Below are 12,009 nucleotides of genomic sequence, written 5' to 3'. Positions count from 1 at the left end.
AAGAAAAAAATGCACGCCAATTAAGCCACATCGTTATATGTGTGAGAGTACTGTCCAGAGCCAGAGTAAGTCTGGCATCCAATACGGGTAAATACGAGTTTGCTTGTTGACAGGGACAACCTGTTTCCAAGAGTAGATATACTACTTCTTCCTCTGTGACTGCATCCATTATAGGTTGAGAGTTTGGCAGCATGTACAAATATAATGCATGTTTTTTTTTAATGGAATTGCTGTTGCGTGACATGATAACTCCAGTATAGAATCAAGACCTCAAAATGAAACAAGGTCGAACAATGTTTTACCACGTGACTAAATCTCCCTGTTCCCTATTCTTAAGTCTCTGTTCCCTTACTGTGGCCATGTGCACAAAAACAGTTTCAAACAAAGAGTGCTTTGAATGAAGCTTGACTACACTTGGGTTTAATTCTATAAACTCATTTTATCTGTAAGGTTGTTGTCTAGTGTTCAATATGAATATCCAAGTGCATTGCACTGTGCCAACACCAGTACTTAAGTTCTTAAATGTCAAAAAATTCAATCTTTTAAACATTATATTTCTGGTTTATTCTCATGAAAGTCTCTCTTTTCAATTGCCACTTTCAATATTGCACTTACATATCTCTGAGTCACTGACCAGGTAGGAACTACTTTAGCTCAAATCTTTTGAAACAATTCCTCCTGGAAGCAGAATGGCAGTGCAACCAAAGTGCGGCTAGCTTGTAAGACTTGTACGATGGCTACATCTGTAGTTCAATCCGCTTCTGTCCACTTGCGGCTTGGAAAACACGAGCAGCCGACAACACTTTACTCTATTGCCAAAACACACCACCACTTTCTTTTTGCCAGTCATTGGGCGCTGCTGGAGAAATGTGAGCAGCGAGGCATAAAAACACTTCCCCTTGCTCTCCTCTTCCCTCTCCACCGCCGTTATTCTCCCAGGAAGGCAGCCCAGAGGTCAGCACAATCAGGACCCATGAGCAACAAAGGGCCCTAGTTAGGCGTCCGGCTCAGTGCCCGAGCCAAAGGCCAGCTTAGTGGGGCGAGACTGTCCATTAGGCAAGACCCTGGAACACCCCAGGGATATGGGGTGAAAAGGGTTAGAGAGAAGAATAAAAACACTATCAACCCAGACACATACACACACATATTCTCAAAGACATACACAGATCATATGAGGCCTTGTTTGACACTTCTGTCAGGGTGCAGTGAAGGGGAAAGACGAAACCCTGTGACACACTGAGACATCACACACATACATGTCCACAAATACATGCACACACACATTTAGGCCTATACCCGTTCACACACATACACACAAACACAAAAAAAAGGTATGAATTTCCATCTTTTTCATCTCTTCGTTTCCCATACCCTGTGTCTCACTGTTACAGCTTCACAAAACTGGCTTGCAGCAGCAGCCAAAGAGCTGACAAAATACTCACAGTTCGCCACAAAACATCACTGATTTTCTGTCTCCTGTCTTTCTGGAAGATGGGTGGGGAAGTTGGCTTTGTCCTTTGAAAAAGCCTCTGGTCTGACAGAGGTGCTGTACTTTTCTCTCAAGCATCATCTCCTCCCCTGTTATCAACCATCTCCTTCCTTCCTCTGTCAACCGCACTCAGCTACACAAACTCTACCATGTGGTGCATTACTCTGTCATTGAAAGTATATCACCTATTATATCACTTAATGGTGGTGTTTCACATCTAAATCTGTCAGTTAATCAGGAAATGTAGACAACACCCTTATCGTTGGATTACAGACAACATTTGAGATCACACAAGTATTTTAGCGGAACTTGAAGCGGAAATGGTTACTCTTCATGTAATAGAAACATTCACTCATATGAAGGTGGTTATCTGCAACCAGCTTTGCGGTACTAAAACTTTGACTCTATCAACTCTTCTGTCTCACAAACTAACTCACTCTGATTTTCACTGTCCTCCGTCTTTTTTGCCATGTGTCCCATTTTGTGATTCCAAATGCTTCTCACCTTCTCTTCGTCTGTCTGCCTCCCTATCCTACTAATCCCAGGACTTTCTCACCTCCCTCCAATGTTCACTGTCACCCTTTTTTTTTTTAAATCATAGATCTCTTTTTAATCCCTATACTTCCCATTCTCCATCTCCTTTCCTCTCTCGTCTACCTATATGACTGTCACTTTTCTACATCAGTCCCCCCTTCAGGTGCCATACAGGGTCTTTCTTGAAGGCCACACATCATCGTTTTCAAATTAGCATCTCTGGCCCCCTGCTACTGAATCTCCTCACACCCACCTTAACTCCACCACCATCGCTCTCAACCATGATCTCCTCATTTTCTCGGGGACAACACTCAGTTCCCTCTGGGCTAATGCCACCAATCATGTCCACCAGCTCCTTGCCTTTACCTCAATCCCTCAGACCACTGCTGCCTCACCCGCCCGGTCGACCTCTCTTCCAAAGAGCCTCTTCCCTGCCTCCCCCCACCCAAGGCCAGTCCAGAGTTGTGGCCACCAATCACAGCGTGTCAGGCAGCCCTTCCTGATGGAGCGCGGTGTCAGAGCAACGCTCTGAGTTGCCGAGGTTGAAGCCTCAGGAGACCCTCTTCCTCTATCCTTCTCTCTCTCTCTTTGTCTGTCCCCTCTCTCTCTCTGTCTGGCTGATGAGACAGTGAGCTTTTGAGCAGAGATGGATATACAGGACTACGTGAACAGAGAATAAGTCGACTTAAAGTGTGAAGTCACGGCTTCTCAAAAAAGTCAACTGCAGGTGAAACTAAAGAAACATAAAAACAATCAAATACCATATTTTTAAGAGATTAAAAAAAGAAGCCTGAAACAATTTAAAACTGTTGAAAACACAGCTACAGGCAGAATAATTGATCCATTTTGTAGACTGTGCTATATTTGCCTTATTTTGTCTAATTTCCAAAAAGCAGGAGATATGACTTTATGTTAAGACGCTAGCAGCTCTGCTACAACCGAGTCTGATACAAGGAGGTACTTTCACAGTATAAAACATCTGCTGTAAACATCAGATATTGGTGTCAGTTCAACTAAACCAAAGGGCAAGAGCTTCTTTTTGGGCTCTTTGTTTTGCATGACTATACAAGGAGACCTCTATCACAGACAAAGCAAATAATTACTCCATCTAAGCTTATTAGTCCAAACTACAAAGTAGAATTAAGACATAATGTGTTTTATATAAGAACAGTGACTGAGGTTTCTCAACTAAGGAAACTCTTGCTTTGCAACAGCAATTTCTCTAGTCACCGACTACATTTTCCGTATGCAACAAACCTAATGAAAAAGGTCAACTAGGAAATGTAGGGAGTCACTGGAAAATTGCTCAGAAGGAAAAGTATATTACTACATTTTCTCACAACATGAATCCTAAAATGCATTAAATATCACAACCTGATTATACATAGCAATGTATGAGTCCTTATCAAAGCACAGATTTTCCTTTCAGGATTTAATTCCACCTACTGTAGCCTTGGCATAAATGAAAAATAGCATGTTATACGGTCAACTCGATACAGTATACAGCAGGAAAGATCAAAGGTTCCCCATTAAAATGTCTGGAATGGCCACAGAGAGTTAACATCACCTTTAGTTCATAGCTGAGAGAAGACCTTGCAGTAAAATCTATTCATAATTCATTATTTCCTTTATTTCTCTCTGGATATTATGCTAAACCCAGGCTGGCAGGGAAAAAAAAATGCAGTTTATATGTAATTTGCAATTTCCTGCAACAGTGTCTTGTGTGGGGAAATATGAGATTAGGTTTCTGGAAACAAGAGGGTTGATGAGCCAGCAGGGAGCAAGAGATGCAAAAGGAACAGAAGGGGTAGAGGGATACAAAAAAAAAAAGAAATATGGACAGAAAGAGAATGATGAAGGTAGAGCAAGAAAAGACAGGACTGGAGACAGAAAGTGACACATAGGAGAGAAGATAAACAGTCATCAGCAATAGCACTAAGAGGGTCAACTAGAATGACGCATAACCATGATATGCCAAGAAAACAAACAAAAAGTTATCTCTGTGTATGCATGGGAGTGCATGTATGTGAATGATGTGCTACTAAACGGGGGAGGAAAGCTTATTCTAAACTGTAAGGAAGGAATGTGCAAGAGAGCACAGCAGAGAAGGACGGTTGGGAAGTATATCCAGTAGATAAAGAAGAATCAGTGTAGAAACAGAAGATGGAGTCTTCAACAAGAGTACGAGCAGAGTGTAGACTAATCTGGTGTCTTTTTCCTGATAGTAATAATCCCATTTCATCCAGTATTTTTCACCCTTGTGTTTCTGTACACAAATAATATAATCCATGGAGTGTAGATAGTTGACAGTCTTTATGAAAAGGTCCATAATAGGGGGGGTTTCTCTAAAGTTAGCATTGTTTAACTGTTTTTTTACTTGCAGCCATAAAAATCTTCAGACTGTATCAGTTATACAGAAACATTTATATATAACTAAAACTCTTCCAAAAATACTGAATATAAGGACAATACCAAAATATGTAGGCATGATCCACCAGTTGATCTACACTCCCTCCAGCAAGAGTACTGGGTCCCAGTTCATTTAGTGTTAATATACTTCCCCAGGCTTGTCGCCACACCTCATCAGGTATTTCCATTCTTACCTCTTCTTCCCCCAACATTGCCTTATAGTGTTGAGTTTAGTTTATTGAGGTGATACCCTTGCATAATTTGCAAATAATCCCTTTGTTACTTTCACCATTATAAGTATATATGAATATCTGAATAACTTGTGATGGATTCTCTGGTTTTAAATGTCTGATCTCCTTCAGAAATACAATGATGAACCCGTTCCAATTTTAAATCAGTTCCAACTCTGAATCAAGGTTATCAGACTCCCAATGAGATACAATTCTACAGAAGGAAATGACACTCTGGGTGGAGTCTGGACATACGACATAATCTACAGCACACACCGTTACGATCCTGGAGATTAGACTTGATTACTTGTCTGTTAAATCCGTTAATTCCACGGTGGGCTGACAGCAGCCAAATTCACTGAAAATGACATAGCAAACATCATGACGACCCAAAACTAAATAAATAAACAGAAACACAAAAGCGGATTTATGTGAAAATAAAAATATGAATAAATTGTTACTGTTGGAGCCTGTCAACCTTTAAAATATGTTTCTGCCTATGATTTAGGGCTGAGAAGAGCAGCAGATTCCAATTTTTTACATTTTTAAATATTGTGGAGTTGCTCACAGTCTGTTCAAGTTTTCAAATGGTCGTCTGTTTGTGGAACTTGCTGAATGTTTATCATATTATCCTCTGTTCTATACAGAGAAGTGGGTCTTCTATACACCACACTGTGGTTAGCTAGAATTAACTGGCAGAACCATTTTCTGTGTGTGACTGTGTGTGTGTGTGTGTGTGTTCACTCTGCTGCGTTTTTTCCACAACTTTGGGATGAGATCTGAGAAGAAATGGACAGATTTCCATCTGTCTGCTTCATTTGGAAAAAAAAAAAAAAAAAAAAAAAAAGCCCTTCTTGCGATTCAAATATATGCTTTAGCCACCTCTCCCTTCCCCTCCCTCTTTCTCTCTTCCATCTCTCCCCTCTCTATCCAAGTGGCATCTGTGGATGACCAGGCATCAAGAGTCTCAGGGGCTGAGGGAGGAATAGGGGGGAGCAGGAGGGGAAAAAGAAAAAGGGAGGAGAGAGACAGAGAAAGAGAAAGAGGGAGCAAGCGCCTCTCACTTCATATTTCCCCAGCACCACCCCGGCGTGCCAGCCAGCCTGCAGTCTGTTCTCCTTTGAGCTTTCTATTCTACCACAGAACAGAAAAAAAAAATCAATTCATATTTCCATAATCCACACTCCTGTCTGTCTGCATGTCTTCGCCTCTCCCCCTCCCTCCATCCCTCTCCCTCTCTCTTTCTCCTTCTTTCTGTCTCCCTCTCTTTCCTTCTCCCCTGGGGTAGACTAACCCCTCCACCCCGATCCTACGGCCTACAAATGTCATTACGCTGAGCAACAATAACGGCCTAAACAAAAGGAGGCCTTGCTCTGAGCTCTGAGCCCCTCTGCGGAGACTGTTGGCTGCTGCTGCCATATGCTGGCCAGCTCGGGCCACAGAAAGAGACAGAGTCTGTGGCTACAGAGGACTCCAGCCTACAGCCCCACAAAGGAGGAAAGGAGCCCTAATCCTGGTAATGAGGCCCGTGAATACAGCCTTTATGTATACGGGGGAAAGGGCCAATCCCTCTGTACACAGCACGCTAACTAGCCATCTTAAGGGCCATCTTATCCACACAAACGATCTGGTCGACAACAGAATGAAAGAAAAGTGAGGTTGTGGGGGGGCTAAAGAAAAGAGACATGTTGAAGAAGTGGATGAGGCAGGCTCATGTCAACACATAAACTGTTTTTTTTTTTTCTTTTATATTTCATGGTTTCAGCTGCTCTTTTTTAGACCTTTTCCATCACTACAATTCCCTGTGACTACCTCCATAAGTGTGTAATTTCTTGCTCACACTCTTGTTTCCTCACTCCCTCTACCTCTCACTCTCATAGCATCCTCTGGTTATTGTGGGGCAGGCAGACATCGCCTGAAGCATCTTTCTAGCCCGTTTATTCCTCCAAGTGGATCAGAGAAGCAGGAGAGCTGTTTAAAATCAGTGGCTTGGCTGCTGTGTTGAGAGATAGTTAGCCTACACACATATTGTTGTCTTTATCTCTATTTTTTTTCTCTCATCTTTTTCCCCCCTTTCTTCCAGTGATGGGCTGCTGCAGTCCAGTGATTTGCTCCAGGACCTGTTTTTTTTTTTTTTTTTAGTGTCTGTGGCCGCTTTTGGCACAGAAACAATATGTTGCATGTCCTGTTTCTTTGCTGTCAAATCCCCGTCTTCTGCCATTCTTCCACTAACTAATTGTCACACGCACGCTGCCTGAGAAGCAACAGCAGCGGAGAGCAGGAGTCATGGCATCATCACATGCTGGAGCAACAACAGGAGAGTGATTCAACCTCAACTTCTTATGGAGCAATGTGCACAACACAAGAGATAAATACACTTATTATTACAGGCCGTGTGATCGTTTTGATCAAGTTGGATCTAGACTGTTGTTCTTTGAAGGTGAAGCCAGAGAGAAATAACAAAGACACCCTGCTGAGGCAGCATATTTTTCTAAGGGTAAAGAGCAGGCCTTTTAAATGAAAAAAAAAAAAAAAAGATATTAAATCAATTTAAATTATTCCAAAGATTTTTTACATATGTGTGTGCACGTGTTGTCCCCCTGTGAAAATTGACAGGTTTTATGATTGGCTTCAAGGATAATTATGGTATAACGTTACCACAATAAATAGAAAAGACGACCAAAGATGCAATCCAAAATGCAATAAACTGGAATGAACCTTTAATATGGTAACTCATGAAAAATACGATTCTTCAACTATCCAGCCTGGTAAGAGTGATTGAGGTGTGTACAACCCTTCGATACTTACCTCCGACTAGTTTAGGAGGAACGTACTATGCCAAGAAGTACTTCAAAACAGCTGCAGATTTGGCTTTAAGACTGAAAATGAAGCCAATAATGCCGTAAATGTGAAACAAAAGGGAGCAGAACACAGTCGGACAATGAGAGAGAAAGCGAGGGATACAAACAGATATGGGATAGAGAGAGAGAGAGAGAGAGAGAGAGAGAGAAGGAGGAAAACAGAGGTGCGCATTCCTGTCACGGTTGCATGATAATTACTGATTCGTCAGTTATTGAAGACCTGCTCACTGCTTTTCATTACCAGCAACAGACGTACAATGAGACAGAGAGAGACAGAGAGGAGGAGGAAGGAGAGAGAGGGAGAGAGGAGGAGAGGAAGCACTGATAGTGATGAGGAGGAGAGTGGTGGTGGTGGTGGTGGTGGTGATAGGTGTTGGGGGGGGGGGGGTTACCACAGGATGGCAGGGTGAGTGAGGGCATTAGGAAAGGAAGGGAGATGGGAGAGGAGGAGGAGGAGGAGGAGGAGGAGGAGGAGGAGGTAGAGGTTGTCTGTAACAGTGAACGAGAGAGAGAGAGAGAGATTTGGAGAGAGAGAGAGGGAGAGAGGAAGAGAGTGAGAGAAGAATGAAAAAGCAGAGTGTGTTCCAACCTGGTCTGTGTGGTCCTGGGGGAAGCTCCACAGCACGGTTGGATCTAGAGGTAATTGACAGACAGCATTAATCAGCGGGTGAGAAACACACCGTCTTCGCTAGCTGCCTCAGAACACATACATATTAATGAGAGGGGTGGGGGCAAGGGTGGCTGCTGCGAGTCTGTGCACGCACACACACACACGTACACACACGCTTAGACTTATATACTCGCTTACACACACACACACACACACACACACAGCAGCGCACAGTGAAAAGACAAGAGAGTGTCTAGGCTGTATGTGCTGTAAATATGCAAATCTATATTCTCAGTGTAGATATGATAGCTTATATTATACACCAAATCATCTGCATTTAAGAAAGTCGTATCAACACGTACACAACTCTGGTTCGTTTGCTTAATTATTTCTACATTGACACAAGCCTGGGTATTTGCTGGAGAGATGTAAAACCTGAGCTAAAAGGGTTTACGGCGTAATTAAAACAGTTTGGTTTGTGATTTTTGAGAGATTAGCCGAGATGATTAATTGATTCGCAGATCGATAGGAAACTGATTAATTACAACGGTTTTAGTCTATTTACATGTAACTACAAGACATTAGCTGGGTTCAGCTTCAAAAATTCTATTATAAATGGAATATTTTGGGGGGGTTTGACTGCCGATAAGACTAAATTTTAAAAAAAATCTTTGCTGTGATGGGCATTTGTTATTCTTTTTGACATTTTATAGACTCCCCGCTAATTGATTAATCAAAGCAACGGATAGATTACATAATCGACAGTGACAATATTCATTAGTTTTAGTTACAGATGGCTTATAATGTTCATTTTTATTTAAACAGTGTGTAATGTGTTATAAAAAAAAGACAAAAATAGTACAACAATAATAATAATAGCAGTGAAGATGGGCAACCAAAAATGGAACAAATATACCAAACGTTGCAAAATAAATCATCAGATTCTTCTTACTAAGTCCCCATCCTAGTGTCGCCTGAGTCTCCCTGCAACAAACTTGCATCTGTCATAAAGCTAGGTCATTTTTCACTTTTTCTGCTTCCAAACTAAAAAAGCCCAGCCTTGCTTCTCTCAGGCCTGTGTGGTTGAATGGAAGCAGCCATCCAGCCTCTGCCTGAACACAGGGGTCTCTGGTAAACATGGTTTCCACAGCTCCAAGGTCACCCTGTGACCTCAGCGGGAACAGCGAGGGTTTGAAGAGACGAGCTCTCACATGCCAGGTTCACTGTCATGGACATACAAAGGCCTACAGGCTGCTGAACACACCCCGACCTCTGCCTAAACAAAGCTGGTTAGCTAAGAGAGAGAGAGACGATCTGAAAGTATTACACCTTAAGACACATACCGGTGCGAGGATAGCTACATGTTCAACAAGTATGTACGATGAGGTTTGTTAACCTCCTTAACTGAAATATCGCAAATAATTTTAACAAGATAATCCTGCTCTAAACATATGCCCGAAATATTAATGTAGACCTTTATGAATAGGTTCGGCTACTTCAGGATAGAGGACATACAATTACACACAATGGGTAGAGTAGCTTCATGGCTAACACACCAGGCTGCATGAGAGAGAGGGAAATACAATGGACAAACGGATGACAGGACGCAGCAGAATCCATAATGCCTTACATAATCCTATTGGATAATTTCATGGGCCCCATCTTGAAAAGAGCGGCACAGAAAAAAAAAAAAAAAAAAGCAGCAAAGCTCAAAGCTCTGCACTCCAACTCCAACCACCCCCCCTCTCTCTCTCTGTACCCAATGATCTGCCACAGCTAGGGCTATTTTATGCTGATTTACTGGGTGAGAGGATGGGAACTGCTGCTGGAGAGTGATACAGGACAGAGGAAAGGGGACAGGAGGTATAGAAGAGCAGAAGAAAATGAGGGGGGGGAGGGGGGGGGGGCAGCTTGTTGTGTCCAGTGTTTGTAACTTTTGGCAGCCCTGCCTACTTTCCGCAGTGATTGACCAGGTGTGCAGGTATGAAGATGGGGTGGGGGGGGGGGGGGAGCGCCAACTGAACAGAAACAACTTTGTTCCACATTCCTCACGTTCCCACTTTGCCAGTGTCCGTGTTCACAACTGAACTGCACCAATGCGCTCGGTATTGACAGAACAGACAGGAAGAGTGTGACCGAAATCAAGATGGGTTCTGACAGCAGCTGCAACACATACTGGACTATATTCAAAACACACCAGCAGATTTAGCTGGTATATTGGGTACATCTTGTAAATGAATCATTTATTTAATTATCGCCCCACATTTAAGGGTAAAACATAAGATACAAAATAAACAAAGACTAGAAAAAAGGTTGAGGGAAGGAAGGATGGACCTCAGTTTCGTGCTAACAGGATAAGTTGATTGATTAGACAATCAATAAAATAATAATAAGCGAATACATACAGAATAACACAGTACCCTCAGTTCTGGTTGCGATATCTTGTAATGTTTAATTGTCTCGGTTGACATTTAATAGAACAAAACCTTAAATTGATTAATTCAAAAAATATGGACACATTTTAAAAAAAAAGAATTGTGAGTTGCATGTAGGGCTAAGGATTATTCATATTATTGATTAACCTGACGATTATTTTCTCAATGAATCAATTAATTGTTGGTCAATAAATGTCAAGGGACAGTGAAAAGTGCCTGTTTCAATGTTCTTCAGCCCACAGTGACATCTCCAAATGTCTTTGTTTTGTCCACCAACAGTCCAAAACCTGATGAGATTCAATTTTGTAATTGCATAACAAAAACAAAAAACAGCCCATCCACACAATTTAGAACCAAGATCTACAGAAAGTTTGGTATTGTTGCTTGAAAAATGACTGAAATGGCTATTAATGATTATCAAAACAATTGCCTAAACTAACTGTTTTCGCTCTAATGCCGTATATAAACCCTCTAAGAGTAGACAGATGTAAGATCATGTCAATAAACTTCAAATCAGCGCTCCTACACCAAAACATTTTATACATGTGGACTGAGTATGTTCATTTCAGCATGGAGTCACACAGCGGGAGAGCAGAGGAGGCAGAGAACAGTGAAGACTTTTCTTGTGCGGCTGAGAACATGAGAAATTCAGAGCACTACCAAACACCTTCCTCTATCATTCATATCTCCGCTTTCCTCTCCGCACTCTCCTTTCTGTCCTACAGGCTCTTATTCTTTCAGTTCTGCCTTACCTCCACATTTTTCTGCCAATCATTCTGCTTCTCTGTCCTCTTTTCCCACTGTCTTCTTACACCTATTCTTCTGTTTTTTTTCTTTTCTTTTTTCTCCCCCGTTCTTGCCTCATTTCTGGCCCTCCATCTCTCCTCTATGTTTCCCATGCTTACCTCCTTATTTCTTTCCTTCTCACAACCTTTCTTTCTCCTCATCCCGCCCTCCCCTGCAGCTCTCTGTCCTCTTCACTTCTGCCCCCCCCCCCCCCCCCCCTCTATTTTTCTCACTCTCTTGCCTTCGTATACCCCTCCCTTCAGACGTGCTGGGCGTGTGGTGGACGCAAGAGGGGGCCTGAAGGGGGTTAAGGCTGAAAGTTGAAGGTTACAGAGGTGAAGAGGACCCCTGCTGCTCCGCCAGGGGACACAAATGTCACCATGACAGATCCTGCATCGGTTAATCCACCCTCCCCTCCTTCAAAAACACACACACACACACACACAGTAGAGCATGATACTGCCTAAAAAAATACTACATTTCATTTCTGAACTTGCTGCAATATCAATGTCAACTGTGACACATACCGACAAAGCCTGTACTAAATAATCTTTCTCTAAGCACATAAAAAAAAACAAAAAACACTGGAGATACAAATATATGGTCACAATTTACTCAGGTTACACGTCATGAAAAATGTTCAGACATGAGTCCA

General features: G+C 42.2%; 1 protein-coding gene across 2 annotated transcripts in view; it reads right to left on the bottom strand.

The window, feature by feature from the left end:
• Positions 1-12,009, bottom strand: part of dennd1b (DENN/MADD domain containing 1B) — a 108,458-nt gene that overhangs the window by 79,233 nt on the left and 17,216 nt on the right. For both annotated transcript variants that reach the window (XM_067596544.1, XM_067596546.1), the window contains exon 3: positions 8,113-8,156. In XM_067596544.1, the coding sequence (XP_067452645.1) occupies positions 8,113-8,156 (44 nt within the window). The remainder of the gene's footprint in view (positions 1-8,112; positions 8,157-12,009) is intronic.

This window comes from Thunnus thynnus, chromosome 8 (genome assembly GCF_963924715.1).
Source record: "Thunnus thynnus chromosome 8, fThuThy2.1, whole genome shotgun sequence".
NCBI lineage: Eukaryota > Metazoa > Chordata > Actinopteri > Scombriformes > Scombridae > Thunnus > Thunnus thynnus.
The sequence above is the reverse complement of the archived record's forward strand: the minus strand, read 5'-3'. Positions and strand labels throughout refer to the sequence as shown.